At 34.2% G+C, this 14823-nt stretch overlaps 2 protein-coding genes and 5 non-coding genes across 7 annotated transcripts; 5 read left to right on the top strand and 2 right to left on the bottom strand.

Moving 5' to 3' along the window:
- The first annotated feature begins 628 nt into the window (after window positions 1-628).
- On the top strand, window positions 629-700 carry TRNAQ-CUG (transfer RNA glutamine (anticodon CUG)). The gene has a single exon. It is a non-coding gene; the product is annotated as a tRNA-Gln (tRNA).
- A 1309-nt stretch (window positions 701-2009) lies between these two features.
- TRNAQ-CUG (transfer RNA glutamine (anticodon CUG)) lies at window positions 2010-2081 on the top strand. Its single transcript has one exon. It is a non-coding gene; the product is annotated as a tRNA-Gln (tRNA).
- A 50-nt stretch (window positions 2082-2131) lies between these two features.
- LOC127132104 (uncharacterized) lies at window positions 2132-5280 on the top strand. Its single transcript, XM_051060977.1, has 4 exons — window positions 2132-2546; window positions 2762-2867; window positions 3865-3955; window positions 4291-5280. The coding sequence occupies exons 1-4, from the start codon at window positions 2220-2222 to the stop codon at window positions 5186-5188; spliced, it is 1422 nt and encodes a 473-aa protein (XP_050916934.1). The 5' UTR covers window positions 2132-2219; the 3' UTR covers window positions 5189-5280.
- A 618-nt stretch (window positions 5281-5898) lies between these two features.
- On the bottom strand, window positions 5899-5972 carry TRNAN-GUU (transfer RNA asparagine (anticodon GUU)). Its single transcript has one exon. It is a non-coding gene; the product is annotated as a tRNA-Asn (tRNA).
- Window positions 5973-7604: 1632 nt separating this feature from the next.
- TRNAQ-UUG (transfer RNA glutamine (anticodon UUG)) lies at window positions 7605-7676 on the top strand. The gene has a single exon. It is a non-coding gene; the product is annotated as a tRNA-Gln (tRNA).
- Window positions 7677-8983: 1307 nt separating this feature from the next.
- LOC127128865 (uncharacterized) lies at window positions 8984-11600 on the top strand. The gene is made up of 4 exons (XM_051058240.1): window positions 8984-9383; window positions 9596-9701; window positions 10140-10230; window positions 10506-11600. Exons 1-4 carry the CDS (start codon window positions 9054-9056, stop codon window positions 11422-11424), a joined length of 1446 nt encoding a protein of 481 aa, XP_050914197.1. The 5' UTR covers window positions 8984-9053; the 3' UTR covers window positions 11425-11600.
- Window positions 11601-11761: 161 nt separating this feature from the next.
- TRNAN-GUU (transfer RNA asparagine (anticodon GUU)) lies at window positions 11762-11835 on the bottom strand. Its single transcript has one exon. It is a non-coding gene; the product is annotated as a tRNA-Asn (tRNA).
- Window positions 11836-14823: the final 2988 nt, after the last annotated feature.

Below are 14823 nucleotides of genomic sequence, written 5' to 3'. Positions count from 1 at the left end.
CAGTTAATTATAGACGTTGGTTATTAAAAGAAGTTTGACTTTTATTTTAAAAATCTATAAAGTAATACAAACGGGTGATGGTGATGAACTGACGGTGTAAAAAATTTTACACTGACAGTGTATAGTAATTAATCTCATATATATATATATATATATATATATATATATATATATATATATATATATATATATATATATATATATATATATATATATATATATATATATATATATATATATATATATATATTAGATTTTGTTCTCGTAAGCACGTGAGCAAAACACTTGTCATGTAAGCGTTTTCGTAGCAGAAAGTTGACGTTAATGACTAAAACGAAATGAATATCAATATTTAAGGGATATTTCCAAAAAGATAGATACATGAATGGAAATAAAAAAATATGCAAACTTCCAAGAACGAATTAACTATTTAAACTTACTAATTATTTCACTTTCATTTATATCAAACAATTAAAAACAATTCGGTTGCAAGTTATTTTCCTCCAACAAATATTTCTCTCACATTTTTTAGATTTAAACAAAACATTGGTGTAATTATCATAAAAAAATTCTGCCATAATTATTTAAACGTATAAATAACTAAAAGTTGGATGAGCAAACCCAAAAAGGTTCCATGGTCTAGCGGTTAGGACATTGGACTCTGAATCCAGTAACCCGAGTTCAAGTCTCGGTGGAACCTTTCTAGGTTTGTTTTTTTCAATAGTAGTAGCAGAATTAATATCCATATGACATTTAATTTTACAAATTCATCTTCTTCTTCCTCAATTTGTTTTTTTCAATAGTAGTAGCAGAATTAATATCCATATGAAATTTAATTTTACAAATTCATCTTCTTCTTCGTCAATCCATATACAACGTCCAACCTCCATTTTTTTTCATCTCCAACCTCTAAATTCCATTTTTTCTCATCTCTAACTTCCATTTTCAACCTCCAGTTTTTCATCTCAAACCTTTATTTTTTTCCTCATCTCCAACCTTTAGCCTCCATTTTTCCATTTCCAACCTTCATTTTTTCTTCCTATCCAACCTCCAACCTCTATTTTTTTTTCATATCCAACCTTTGACCTTCATTTCCTCTTTATCTCCAACCTCCATCTTCAAACCTCTATCTCTAACTTCCATCTTCAATCTTCATCTCTAACCTTCGACCTCTATTTTTTCATCTTCAACCTTTTTTTCTACATATTGAAGCATGTATTCAACAATGACCATCATGTTTCCTTTTTCAAGAGCAACAAGATAGTGGTACGAAAAAGATACAAGGATGAAAAATATACAGGGATGAAAAAATAAGATAGATGGAGAATAGAGATAGAGAGGTGAAAAAAGATACAAAGACAGAAAATAAAAACTGATTAACTTACATGAACCAATTAACTATTTGAGCTTAATTGAATACATAAGCTTAATTGCATTATATTTGGAATGCATTCTACTTGAAGAGCTTTGTCTTTAATATTGTGTATCATACCAAAATTATATCCAATACAAACCAAATATTTATAATGTTCAAATTGAGAAGAAAAATAATCAATTGTTGCTAAGGCACTCCATGAAAGTATCATTTCAAGTATAATTGAACAAATACAACAGTAACAATCATAAACTACACTTGAAGATTGGAGATGAGAAAAAAATGTAGACAATCATAAACTACACTTGAAGATTGGAGATGAGAAAAAAATGTAGGTTGCAGATGGATTGAGGAAGAAGAAAATGGATTTAAATTATTTTTTTTTGAATTTCGTTCTCTTAAGTCACTTCAGCAAAACACTTACCATGTAAACATTTTTGTAAATGTTAGAGATTATTTATTTGACTTTCATTTACATCAAACAATTAAAAATAATTCTTGCTAATTATTTTCCTTCAACAAATATTTCTCTTGATTTTTTTAGTTTTTAATATTTGTGTAATTGTTATAAACCAATTATGCCATAATCATATTGAACTGAAATAACTAAAAGCTTGATGAGTATACACAGTATGGTTCCATGGTCTAGCGGTTAGGACATTGGACTCTGAATCCAGTAACCCGAGTTCAAGTCTCGGTGGAACCTTTCTTATTTTTAGTTTTCTTTATTTAAGTTATTGTTTCCCAATCACACGACACATCAGAACAAAAAACCTTTTCAGTTTAATTTGATTTCTGATATAAATACATTTTTTGCTTTCCCCCAAATAACTTTTGCGTCACAATGGAGGATGAAACTCGACGAAAAGTTGAAGACATGGTGTTGGATATTCTCAAAAAATCCAACATTGAAGAAACCACTGAGTTCACCGTCCGAGTTGCCGCTTCCGAACGACTCGGTATCGACCTTTCCGACTCACTCAGCAAACAATTTGTCAGAACCATTATCGAGTCTTACCTTATCTCCATCGCCACCGACGACAAACCGGAGGAACCGCCGCAAGTTTCCACCGAGGCAGTGAATGTGATACACAATGAACCGCCACAACAGTGCAATAATGTGGTGGGAGTGAAACGCAAAAACGACGATTCCGAACACGTTATTTGTCAGGTGAATCATTCACTCTTCCCCGTGATTATTAACCTAATTCAATGCAGTTGTTATTAGTATTGTTGTAAATGTAATGAATCATCTATAAGCCCTAAACTTTGATTTTATTGATTGAAATGTTTAGGGTTTTATTTTTTAATTTTTAAAGGTTTCATTGATTTTGATTTGATGGAGAGAAAAGCTCAAAATTTTGTTGAATTTTTAAAAATTTGTAGCTATCAACCAAGAGGAATGTGACTGTCCGAGATTTCAAAGGGACGCCAATGGTGTCAATTAGGGAGTTTTATCTAAAAGATGGAAAACAGAAGCCCACTACTAAAGGTCATTGATTGATACACATTGTTATAACTTATAAGCTTAACTTTCTAATGCTTGTTTTCTTCTTATTGATCTGTTTTCGCTTGAATTATTATCTGCTTTGGTGGCATGCATGCTTTTGTTACGTTGTAAGTGTTACTGTCGATCATGCACATCAGTGTAGTTAGTAATAATAGTATTGAACAAATTGTAATCCAATAATGGAAGCCTTCCAATCAGTGTTGTCAAATGTCAACCATAGCGGATATCCATGGCAGGTTTTAGGCTCTCCACCATGGCAAAGTATGTGAAGGAGATCGGTGCCATATGCCGATATGGTAGCGGCGTAGCGCCATATGTCGGGCTTTATTGCGGAATTTTTGCTCTCCACCATCCCCCATGGTTAACAATGCATCCATACAAATTACAGGTTGAATTGTTTTCTCATATGAATTGCAGGTTGACTCGTGATTATATCCGCTGAATCGCAAATATGGAATGTATTCTATGATACAGAAATGGAAAAAGAGGAGAGATACGTGAATATCTGTTGTTTCAGGTGAAGCCAAAAATGGGTCGGGTAATATGGACCAGTTCTGACGATGCCTTTCTGCGTTTTTTTAAAAACATTTTCCTAAAATGGAACAGAAATAGCTGAAATTAAACCCTCCAAATAACCCAAGTCAAAACTCCTCTGTTTTTTGGCTTCCCTTGTTTTGCTAAAAGGTTCGCTCTCTTGTTTCACTTGTCGCTCTTCTGTGTTATCAGTGAGACTGGGTGCGACAAAAAGAAAACAGAGTTTCAAATCAAATTTTATGATACACCGGCTTATCTTTTTAACTTGATGCATAGTAGTTTATGGAAAGATAGCCTCATTATAATGTTTCTTGCTAGTTGCTCTTTGTTGAAGTTGGGTTTGTCTCTCTTAAAGGTGAAATGATATTTTTCTTTCTTTGTTTGTTGATGACTGGATTAAAATTCCGAAACTAAACATGTTCCTTTTCTTTACCGCTGATATCAGGGATAAGTTTACCTTCTGAACAATGGTCAAACTTCAAGAATAGTGTTCCTGCCATCGAGGAAGCTATCACAAAGTTGGAAGGAAGGATAAGGTGAGTAATTCAATGCTGACTGCTGAGTTTTGAGAATACATGAATCGTGAAACTTTCTGAGTTCAGAATAATATTAATCACATTAGTGTCAAAATATGGTTGAGGGATCCACAGATACGCAGAATCCTGTTTCCCTTCTTTTCTCTGCATATTGATGGCACACTAACTGCCTGATATTTTATCTATGATACTCAATATTGTATTTTAGTTGGAGAAATTTCTGCACTCTTCTGGGTATTTACCGCTCACTTTTTTGCTTAAAAGAACATATGTTGCTAGTCATTTAATTCTTCATATACTGGTATAACCTGGAGCATGTAATCAAAATAATGCAGATCAGGGCATAATGGCTGGAAAAATGGAGAAGTTTCAAGTTCAGTTGCTGATGTTCCTGTTGAGCCTGTCCCTATTGAGCCAGTCTCTATTAAGCCTGTGCCCATTGAGCTTGTCCCTATTGAGATCGTCCGTTTTGATGGGAAGAATTACCAAGTTTGGGCTGAACAGATAGAATTACTCTTGAAACAGTTAAAGATTAATTATGTGCTTACCGAGCGATGCCCAAATGCTATGTTAGGGGAAAACAATGCTAGTGCTGGAGAAATTTCTATAACCAAAGCTGCTGAAAAGAGATGGGCAAATGATGATTTAATGTGTCGTCGCAACATCTTGAGCCATTTATCTGATACTCTATTCAACAAGTATGCAAATAGAATAATGAGTGCTAAGGAGTTATGGGAAGAGTTGAAATATGTTTATTTGTTTGAGGAATATGGAACCAAGAGATCTAAGGTGAAAAAGTATATTGAATTTCAAATGGTTGATGAAAAAGAAGTCGCTGATCAAATTGAAGAACTTAATCGCATTGCAGACTCTATTGCTGCTGCTGGAATGCGTATAGAGGAGAACTTTCATGTCAGTGTCATCATTTCAAAGCTTCCACGGTCATGGAAAGACTTCTGCATCAAGTTAATGTGCGAGGAGCATCTACCTTTCTGGATGTTAATGGAGCGCATAACAATAGAGGAAGAGTCTCGCAATGGAGTCAAACAAGTTGGTGAACCTCCTTCTGATAATGTAAGATTGCACCATGACAATAAAGGAGGAATCAAGGGGTCTGACATTAAGCCGCAACCAGGTTTTCCAAGGAAGTTTGAACCTAATGGCAAGAACAAAACCTGTTATATTTGTGGTCAAAAGGGGCATATTTCTAAAAACTGTTGGAGATGGCTGTAATTAATTGTTCTGAATTATGGTAGTTTATCAGTCTTTTTTTTGGGTGATTTACTGAATGATTGATTTATAAACTTGCAACCGTTGCGTTGTGATATGATGCTTAAAATGATATAAAATTTAGGATCGTGATAGAACTGGTTGAAATATAAATTAAACACCAAATAGACTTCTTTATTATTGATATAATATCAACAGTCTTCGATACCAACATAGGAATTGTAAATCACCAAGGAAATGATGAAAGCCAACCAACCAGTCTCCAAAATCTGAATGTCCCCCTTTTCATTCAGTATCTTTATTTATTTCTCTAGTCCAAATCCCCTATAACAGTTACAGGGTACTTAATGCACATATAGCAATTACTACTTCCTCCGTTCCTTTATAAGTGTCACTTTTTTAAAAAAAATTTATTTCTTTTTAATTGTCACTTGCAAAGTTCAAGGTAGTATTAATTACAACTTTGTCAAAATTACCCCTAAATAATAATTGCAGAGAGAGAAAAAGTAAAGTGAATGTAATAAATAATTAAGGGTATTATAGGTAAAAGAAGAATTATTGTTTGAAAAGTAACAATAATGATTAACTTTCTTGGTATGTGTAAAAAATCAAAAAGTGACACTTAAAAAGGAACGGAGGAGTAATAATTAACAAACAACCTATAACTCATTGAAGAATATGTTTAATATTGTTTTTTTAAAATGAAAAAAAAACGCTAGAAGGAGGGGTTGAACCTCCGACCTTGTGGTTAACAGCCACACGCTCTAACCAACTGAGCTATTCCAGCCTTGTGTTTATAGTTAAATTCTATCTAGTTTGAAATACTTGATGAGAGACTTGAATATTTCATTAAAGAGGAATTGAATCAAACCATGAAGATGCATGTTTTTGTTAATGTTCCTTTTTTTTTTATTTGATTTGTATAGGTCATTATACCGGTGCTCTATTTATAAAGGGAAATAAATGTACTGATGGAGGAACCTAAATGCGAGGGGGGAGGAAGTGAAACGTGAAGTTGAGGAAGATGACCTTCTATTGAATATTTTCAACCTAAATGTGTGGGGGAGGAAGTGAAACGTGAAGTTAAGAAATATGACCTTCTATTAAATATCTTCAATCTACTATAATAACAAAACATGAGAATCGTCCATGACCTCAACTGAGATTATAATGCAAATCATGGTGTTGCAACACACCTACTTTGGAATTATCTCGGTGATCACTCCTGTCGACGGTAAGGATGCATCACTCTCTTCAGTGTGACAATCCTTATCCACCACATGAATGTGATGGTGGAGTTAACATCCACACGTCAAATGATGGTCATTTATCAAGAAGGACGCTTTCTCCTTATTGGACACGTGACTCCATACACAAGGAGGGAGGATGGGTGAATTGTGGATGTTTGAAAATGTTGATTTAAAATAAATTCATTTTCGAAATCAGAGTTTACAAATATTTTATCAAGTATACAGTGGAAATTCATAGTTAGTAAAATTATTGAAAATAAAGGAGATAAATGAAGTTAAATGACAACAGCGATTTATACAAGTTTGGTCTAATGAAATAATCATTATGCTTTAGAGCTTTAGAAGGTTAAACCGACGAACCCCCTTATTACAAGGAAATGAAGTTTAAGGATAACTTTTAATCAAACAATGAACATGCTTGAAACAATTAGTCTTCACACTAAATCGAGACTTTGTATAGACTGATCACAAATCAAGACAAAGTTTTTAGTTGGATATCCTCCAAGGTGAACTGAGATTTTATATGGGTTGGCTACGAACCGAACCAAAATTTATATCGGGATGAACTCAAACCTACTAAGTTTTTACACTAGACTGAACTTAGAAACCAAGAGAGATTTTACACCAGGATGATCTCAAACAATATAGCTTTTAACCAAACTGAATTCGAGGATCATTGTGGATATTTTCACTGACTGATCTTCACGAACCAAAAAAAGGGCTTTTTCAACGGTGAAGCTCACAAAACAAACGAAGATTAAGACTAATCACCCAAATACAAATAAGACTTTTTTCAATGGTTTAACTCCTAACCAAAGTAATCACTTTCTAAGGAAGAATAATTTACTCAAGAGAAAATTTTTACTCAGGGTAAATTTATAATTATATCCTTACCTAAAACAATATCCTCATTGAGCTTCAAGAACACTCTCAAAGTACTATGGCTAAAATATGCGAGAAAAATAAGAATGATTTAGAGTGGTGATGTGAGAAATGAAAAGTAATATTTTTTACATTTTTTGGATGTGAAAAAGTGATAAAGAAGCTATCTAAGGCCAAAACATGATATAAATTTAAAAATAATCCATGATCTTTTTAACTCACCTAATCGACTAGAGTAATCGATTAGACACATAAAATAATCGATTGTTGATGTCCAAACACAAAAAGGTTCCATGGTCTAGCGGTTAGGACATTGGACTTTGAATCCAGTAACCTAAGTTCAAGTCTTGGTGGAACCTTTCTAGGTTTGTTTTTTTCAATAGTAGTAGCAGAATTAATATCCATATGAAATTTAATTTTACAAATTCATCTTCTTCTTCGTCAATCCATATACAACGTCCAACCTCCATTTTTTTTCATCTCCAGCCTCTAAATTCCATTTTTTCTCATCTCTAACTTCCATTTTCAACCTCCAGTTTTTCATCTCAAACCTTTATTTTTTTCCTCATCTCCAACCTTTAGCCTCCATTTTTCCATTTCCAACCTTCATTTTTTCTTCCTATCCAACCTCCAACCTCTATTTTTTTTTCATATCCAACCTTTGACCTTCATTTCCTCTTTATCTCCAACCTCCATCTTCAAACCTCTATCTCTAACTTCCATCTTCAATCTTCATCTCTAACCTTCGACCTCTATTTTTTCATCTTCAACCTTTTTTTCTACATATTGAAGCATGTATTCAACAATGACCATCATGTTTCCTTTTTCAAGAGCAACAAGATAGTGGTACGAAAAAGATACAAGGATGAAAAATATACAGGGATGAAAAAATAAGATAGATGGAGAATAGAGATAGAGAGGTGAAAAAAGATACAAAGACAGAAAATAAAAACTGATTAACTTACATGAACCAATTAACTATTTGAGCTTAATTGAATACATAAACTTAATTGCATTATATTTGGAATGCATTCTACTTGAAGAGCTTTGTCTTTAATATTGTGTATCATACCAAAATTATATCCAATACAAACCAAATATTTATAATGTTCAAATTGAGAAGAAAAATAATCAATTGTTGCTAAGGCACTCCATGAAAGTATCATTTCAAGTATAATTGAACAAATACAAGAGTAACAATCATAAACTACACTTGAAGATTGGAGATGAGAAAAAAATGTAGGTTGCAGATGGATTGAGGAAGAAGAAAATGGATTTGAATTTTTTTTTTTTTGAATTTCGTCCTCTTAAGTCACTTCAGCAAAACACTTACCATGTAAACATTTTTTTAAATGTTAGAGATTATTTATTTCACTTTCATTTACATGAAACAATTAAAAATAATTCTTGCTAATTATTTTCCTTCAACAAATATTTCTCTTGCATTTTTTTAGTTTTTAATATTTGTGTAATTGTTATAAACCAATTATGCCATAATCATATTGAACTGAAATAACTATAAGCTTGATGAGTATACACAGTACGGTTCCATGGTCTAGCGGTTAGGACATTGGACTCAACCCGAGTTCAAGTCTCGGTGGAACCTTTCTTATTTTTTGTTTTCTTTATTAATAGTAGTAGCAAAATCAGTAACAAAATATTTTCATTTCTTGAATAAATACTGGTTTTTATCTTTCCCTCCAAAATATTCTTTCTTTGATTTACGCATCTTCACAATGGATGCTGAAACTCGATGTAAAGTTGAAGAAATGGTGATGGATATACTCACAAACTGCAGCATTGAAGGAGCCACTGAGCTCTCCGTCCGACTTGCCGCTTCCGAGCGACTCGGTATCGACCTTTCTGACTTACACAGCAGACGATTTGTCAGAAACATCGTCGACTCTTACCTTATCTCCATCGCCACCGACGTCGACAAACGGAAGGAACCGCCGCAAGCTTCCGCCGAGGCAGTGGATGTGATACACAGAGAACCGCCACAAGAGTCCAATAAGGTGGTGGAAGTGAAGCGCAAAAAAGACGGCTCTGAACACGTTATTTGTCAGGTGAATCGATAACTCTTTCAATGCAGTTATTATTACTATTGTTGTAATGAATCATCTATAATCCCTAAACTTTGATTTTCTTGATTGCAATGTTTAGGGTTTTATTTTTTAATTTTTAAAAAGGTTTCATTGATTTTGAGTTGATGGAGAGAAAAGCTGAAAATTTTAAAGGCTACATTGATCTTGATAGATGTTGCTTTCTTGATTTGTAGCTATCAACCAGAAGGAAGGTGACTGTCCAAGATTTCAAAGGGACGACATTGGTGTCAATTAGGGAGTTTTATCTAAAAGATGGAAAACAGCAGCCCACTACTAAAGGTCATTGATTGTTTTCTTCTTTTTGATCTGTTTTCGCTTGAATTATAATCTGCTTTGGTGCCATGCATGCTTTGTTACGTTGCAAGTGTTACTGGATTTTGCTCGCAAGAACTATGGCTTAGGACATTATTATGATACACCAGCTTATCTTTTTAATTTTATGTCGCATGTTTTTACGCAAATGCCATATTTCATTTTTTGTATCTTAGGATTCATAATAAGATTTGATTCACGATTAGATAGCCTTGATGCATAGTAGTTTATGGAAAGATAACCTCACTATAATGTGAAAATCTCCGTTGTTTCTTGCTAGTCACTCTTTGTTGAAGTTGGGTTTGTCTCTTCTGAAAGGTGAAATGATATTTTTCTTACTTTGTTTGTTGACTGGATTAAAATTCCGAAACTGAATACATTCTTTTTCTTTACCACTGATTTCAGGGATAAGTTTACCTCCTGACCAATGGTCAACCTTCAAGAATAGTGTTCCTGCCATAGAGGAAGCTATCACAAAGTTGGTAGGAAGGATAAGGTGAGTATTCAGTGTTTACTGCTGAGCTATGGAAATACATGAATCGTGAATTTTTCTGAGTTCAGAATAATATTAATCACATAAGTGTCAATATGGTTGTGGAATCCTGATGTTCTATGATACTCAATGTTGTATTTTAGTTGGAGAAATTTTCGCACTCTTCTGAATATTTACTACTCACTTTTTTGCTTAAAAGAATATATGTTGCTAGTCATTTAATTCTACATATATTTATATACTGGTATAACCTGGAGCATGTAATTAAAACAATGCAGATCAGGGCATAATAGCTGGAAAAATAGAGAAGTTTCAAGTTCAGTTGCTGATGTTCCTGTTGAGCCTGTCCCTATTGAGCCTGTCTCTATTAAACCTGTTTCTGTTGAGCCTGTGCCCATTGAGATTGTCCCTATTGAGATCGTTCGTTTTGATGGGAAGAATTACCAAGTTTGGGCTGAACAGATAGAATTACTCTTGAAACAGTTGAAGATTAATTATGTGCTTACGGAACCATGCCCAAATGCTACATTAGGGAAAAACGATGCTAGTGCTGGAGAAATTTCTAAAGCCAAAGCTGCTGAAAAGAGATGGGTAAATGATGATTTAATGTGTCGTCGCAACATCTTGGGCCATTTGTCTGATAGTCTATTCAACAAGCATGCTAATAGAAAAATGAGTGCTAAGGAGTTATGGGAAGAGTTGAGATATGTTTATCTGTTCGAGGAATATGTAACCAAGAGATCTCAGGTGAAAAAGTATATTGAATTTCAAATGGTTGATGAGAAAGCAGTTGCTGAACAAATTCAAGAACTTGATCGCATTGCAGACTCTATTGCTGTTGCTGGAATGCATATAGACGAGAATTTTCATGTCAGTGTCATCATTTCAAAGCTTCCACTATCATGGAAAGACTTCTGCATCAAGTTAATGCGCGAGGAGCATCTATCTTTGTTGATGTTAATGGAGCGCATAAGAATAGAAGAAGAATCCCGCACTGGAGTCAAACAAGTTGGTGAATCTCCTTCTGATAATGTAAGATTTCACGATGCCAATAAAGGAGGAATAAAGGGGGCTGACATTAAGCCGCCGCCAGGTTTTCCAAGGAAGTTTAAACCTAATGTCAAGAACATAACTTGTTATATTTGTGGTCAAAAGGGGCATATTTCCAAAAACTGTTCTAAACTACCAAGGAAATGATGAAAGCCAACCAACCAGTCTCCAAAATCTGAATGCCCCCCTTTTCATTCAGTATCTTTATTTATTTCTCTAGTCCAAATCCCCTATAACAGTTACAGGGTAGTTAATGCACATATATTGTTCTTCTGTAAGTACAACTCAAGTGACAAGAATATTTGATACACTAATGCACGAGTTTAAACATGGAATTAAGCACTTCTCAACATCCACTTAGTGTGTGAGTTTTGTCTTAAATCTCTTCAAAATAAAATAAGAACAGTTTATTTATAATATTTCTGCCCTAAACTATGTTTTACAATTCCAATAAAAATTATTAACGATTGTAGTTAAAAAAAAACGCTAGAAGGAGGGGTTGAACCTCCGACCTTGTGGTTAACAGCCACACGCTCTAACCAACTGAGCTATTCCAGCTTGATATTTTGAATTTGATTAATTTTATATATTTTATAGATATTATTTCTTGAAATATCTTTGAAGGTTAAAATCAACTCTATGAAAGCCCATCTACCTCTTAAACTCTATGGAAATTTGAATTTTTTCTTTAGCACCATTCGGAGAATGGAATTTTGACACATCAAAATACAACAATTTAAGAATACATCATTGAAATACTATTATTGTTTGCACATTTCATGTCAAATGGGTGAATCCGGATTCCAACTTTTGGATACACCCCTGAGACAATATTATCACATTTCCTCGTACATTTGATAACAAAGTGGTGAATCCAAATTTCATTTTCACGATACACCCCTAGGGCACTATCCTAGGCACACTTCTTGGTACATTTGATAACAAAGAGGCGAAACTGAATTTTAATCTCCATATATACTCTTAGGATATTATCTTTGGCCTATTTCCTCGTACATTTGATAATAAATGGATAATAATTGGATGCATGTGGATTTCAATCTCAAGATGGCATTCATAAACATATGTCATTCATAAACCAAATGGCATTTCTAACAAAAAAGTGATTTTTCATAAGTCCTTCACATATCAGTCATTTCCATAAGTCATTCACACATCAATTACTTTCATAAACAACACATAGTTCATAACATATTAAAATATAACTAATGGGTATATCTAACACCCCATTTCCTCCACGGTCATATATAACACCCTACTTTCCGAATCGACAATTAAATAAATAAATCATGAATAAAACACAAATGATCACAAAGCAGGATGCTACTTACAACCGCGAGAAAAAATTGAACCATATAATAATAAAAACAAGTTATTTGATATGTAGCAGAATTACACAAAAATACCTGGCATAAAAGCCTCAACAAAATTATTAGTTCGAAAAGGCGATTCATCGTAACATAAAAAATCAAAATAGAAAGATACGCAACATAAACAAATATAAGACAACCTGATTACCTCATGTTACATATCAGAGTGACTCCAACTATAGACCCGAAAGACAAGCAACTAAAGAGGACAACATTGTCCTCAACCTCAAGCTCCTACTCAAATACTTGATTATATGTACTTCGGGGAACCACAAATGCAACAACACAAAAAGGGGCGAGAATAGATTCAAATAATAAATGATGCATAAACATTCAGGATAGATTCACACATCTACAAAATCAATCCATATAATCAGAAAACAAACCAACCTCATGTATTCACATCTCACCCATATCACAATCATCCACACACAATCATGTAATATAATGCAACAACGACTCGACTCATGTTCGTCACGATCCTCACTCTGAACCGAACTCATGACTCAACTTTATGTATGCATGCAGTACCGACTCAAAGTTGTGAGGGAAAATATGCCTAGTCCTTATTTTAATGATGTCAAACCTCTCTAGTCGCTCATAACGTGTATTTGGATAATATCATCATAACATAGAAATCATTCATCCTTTAACATGCTCAAAATATAGGTTCAGTGTGTTCAAGCGTATATGAGCATATCATATATGTGAATCATGCACTTAATCATAGTAAATATCCTAGGTTCATAGAAGATTGATTTAAATTGGTCATAATACATCTCAAAACTCATTTTGGGAAGTTTAAGTTCTATGAGTCAACTCATGACTCGGAGCAAAACCTTCGGGTCCGAACAGGTCGAGTCACAGGTCGACTCAATCATGGGAAACCTGAATGAGTCGAATCATCCACTCCTTACGTCGATTCATTGCCCACTTTCATTTGAACCATGTAGCCACGGGTCCGAACAGGTCGAGTCATAGGTCGACTCAACCCTGAAATAAACTCTGTTTGAGTCGACTCATCCCCTGTTTGAGTTGACTCATCGTCTGTTTTACATAATTTTCTGTTGTGTAACTTTGCAAAATATTTCTGTTATATTAGTTATTTGGTTAGTGCATCATATAAATATTCATGTGTCTCTTCTTCAGAATATAACAAGAAAAGTGAAAGATATATACTAAAGTGTTCTTCATCTTCATTCTTCATTGCATTTTGCAATAATCACACATAATACTCTTTGTTGAGTATTGTGCACTGTTGTTGTGATAACGTTCAAATAAGATTGGATTATATTAGTTTGGGTTGAGACTTTGTGTGGGTTTTTCTTGAATAAAACCATTGGGGTTTTTTCCTCCAAGAATTAGGGGGGTTTTGCACCAACCTTTGCTTTGCAGATTCAGCTGAGTGAAAAGTTTGAAGAACGGAAGGTTCAGTCAAACAACTAGCGATAACCAGATGATTGTGAAGAAAGCTTAGGGTTCAAGCGACTTGCGTTCGAAATCAGCCGAGCTGAAGTTTTGGAGAACATGGAGTTCTTGCAATAAGGCGGCGGTAACCGGAGGTTTGTTCGAAGTGCTTGAAGAACTTGGTTCAACTCGAATCAAGGGAAGATAATAGAATAGGATCTGCAATAACTCTAGGGGTTGATTGGTGGTTGTCATTCGGTGAACTGACTTGGGGTATTTTTCTTTTTATCGCAATGTCGCGGATAGCAAGAGTCGCCACCGACTTTTCTTTTATCCAATAAGGAAAGGTGGAAAAGAACAGGAAAGACCTCAATAGATTTTGGGTTCGGGAGGTACATTATACAAAGGGAAGGTGTTAGCACCCTTTGTATCCATGGTTATCCATGGGCTCTTAATTGCTGGATCACTTATATTTTTGTCTGAAAAGTGTTGGTGAATTGCTTAAAAAAATGTTTGAAAGAGAGTTTAACTTTGTAATGATTCTCGTATGAATGTATACAAAGTGTTTATCTCGTTTGATTTTGAAAGCGGTTTAGAAAAGGTATAACTTGGTAATGATTCTAGTGTGAATGTATACCAAGTGTGACGTGTGAAAAATGTTTTAGGTTGTGAGTCAGCAATTAAGAGTTGTACCTATCCGAGGTCTTTGTGGGCATTTCCTATCCTGAGGAGGGTAAAACTGTCCTTACTA

The sequence above is a fragment of the Lathyrus oleraceus genome, chromosome 3 (genome assembly GCF_024323335.1).
Source record: "Lathyrus oleraceus cultivar Zhongwan6 chromosome 3, CAAS_Psat_ZW6_1.0, whole genome shotgun sequence".
Taxonomy (NCBI): Eukaryota; Viridiplantae; Streptophyta; class Magnoliopsida; order Fabales; family Fabaceae; genus Lathyrus; species Lathyrus oleraceus.
This window is presented reverse-complemented; position numbering and strand designations above follow the sequence as displayed.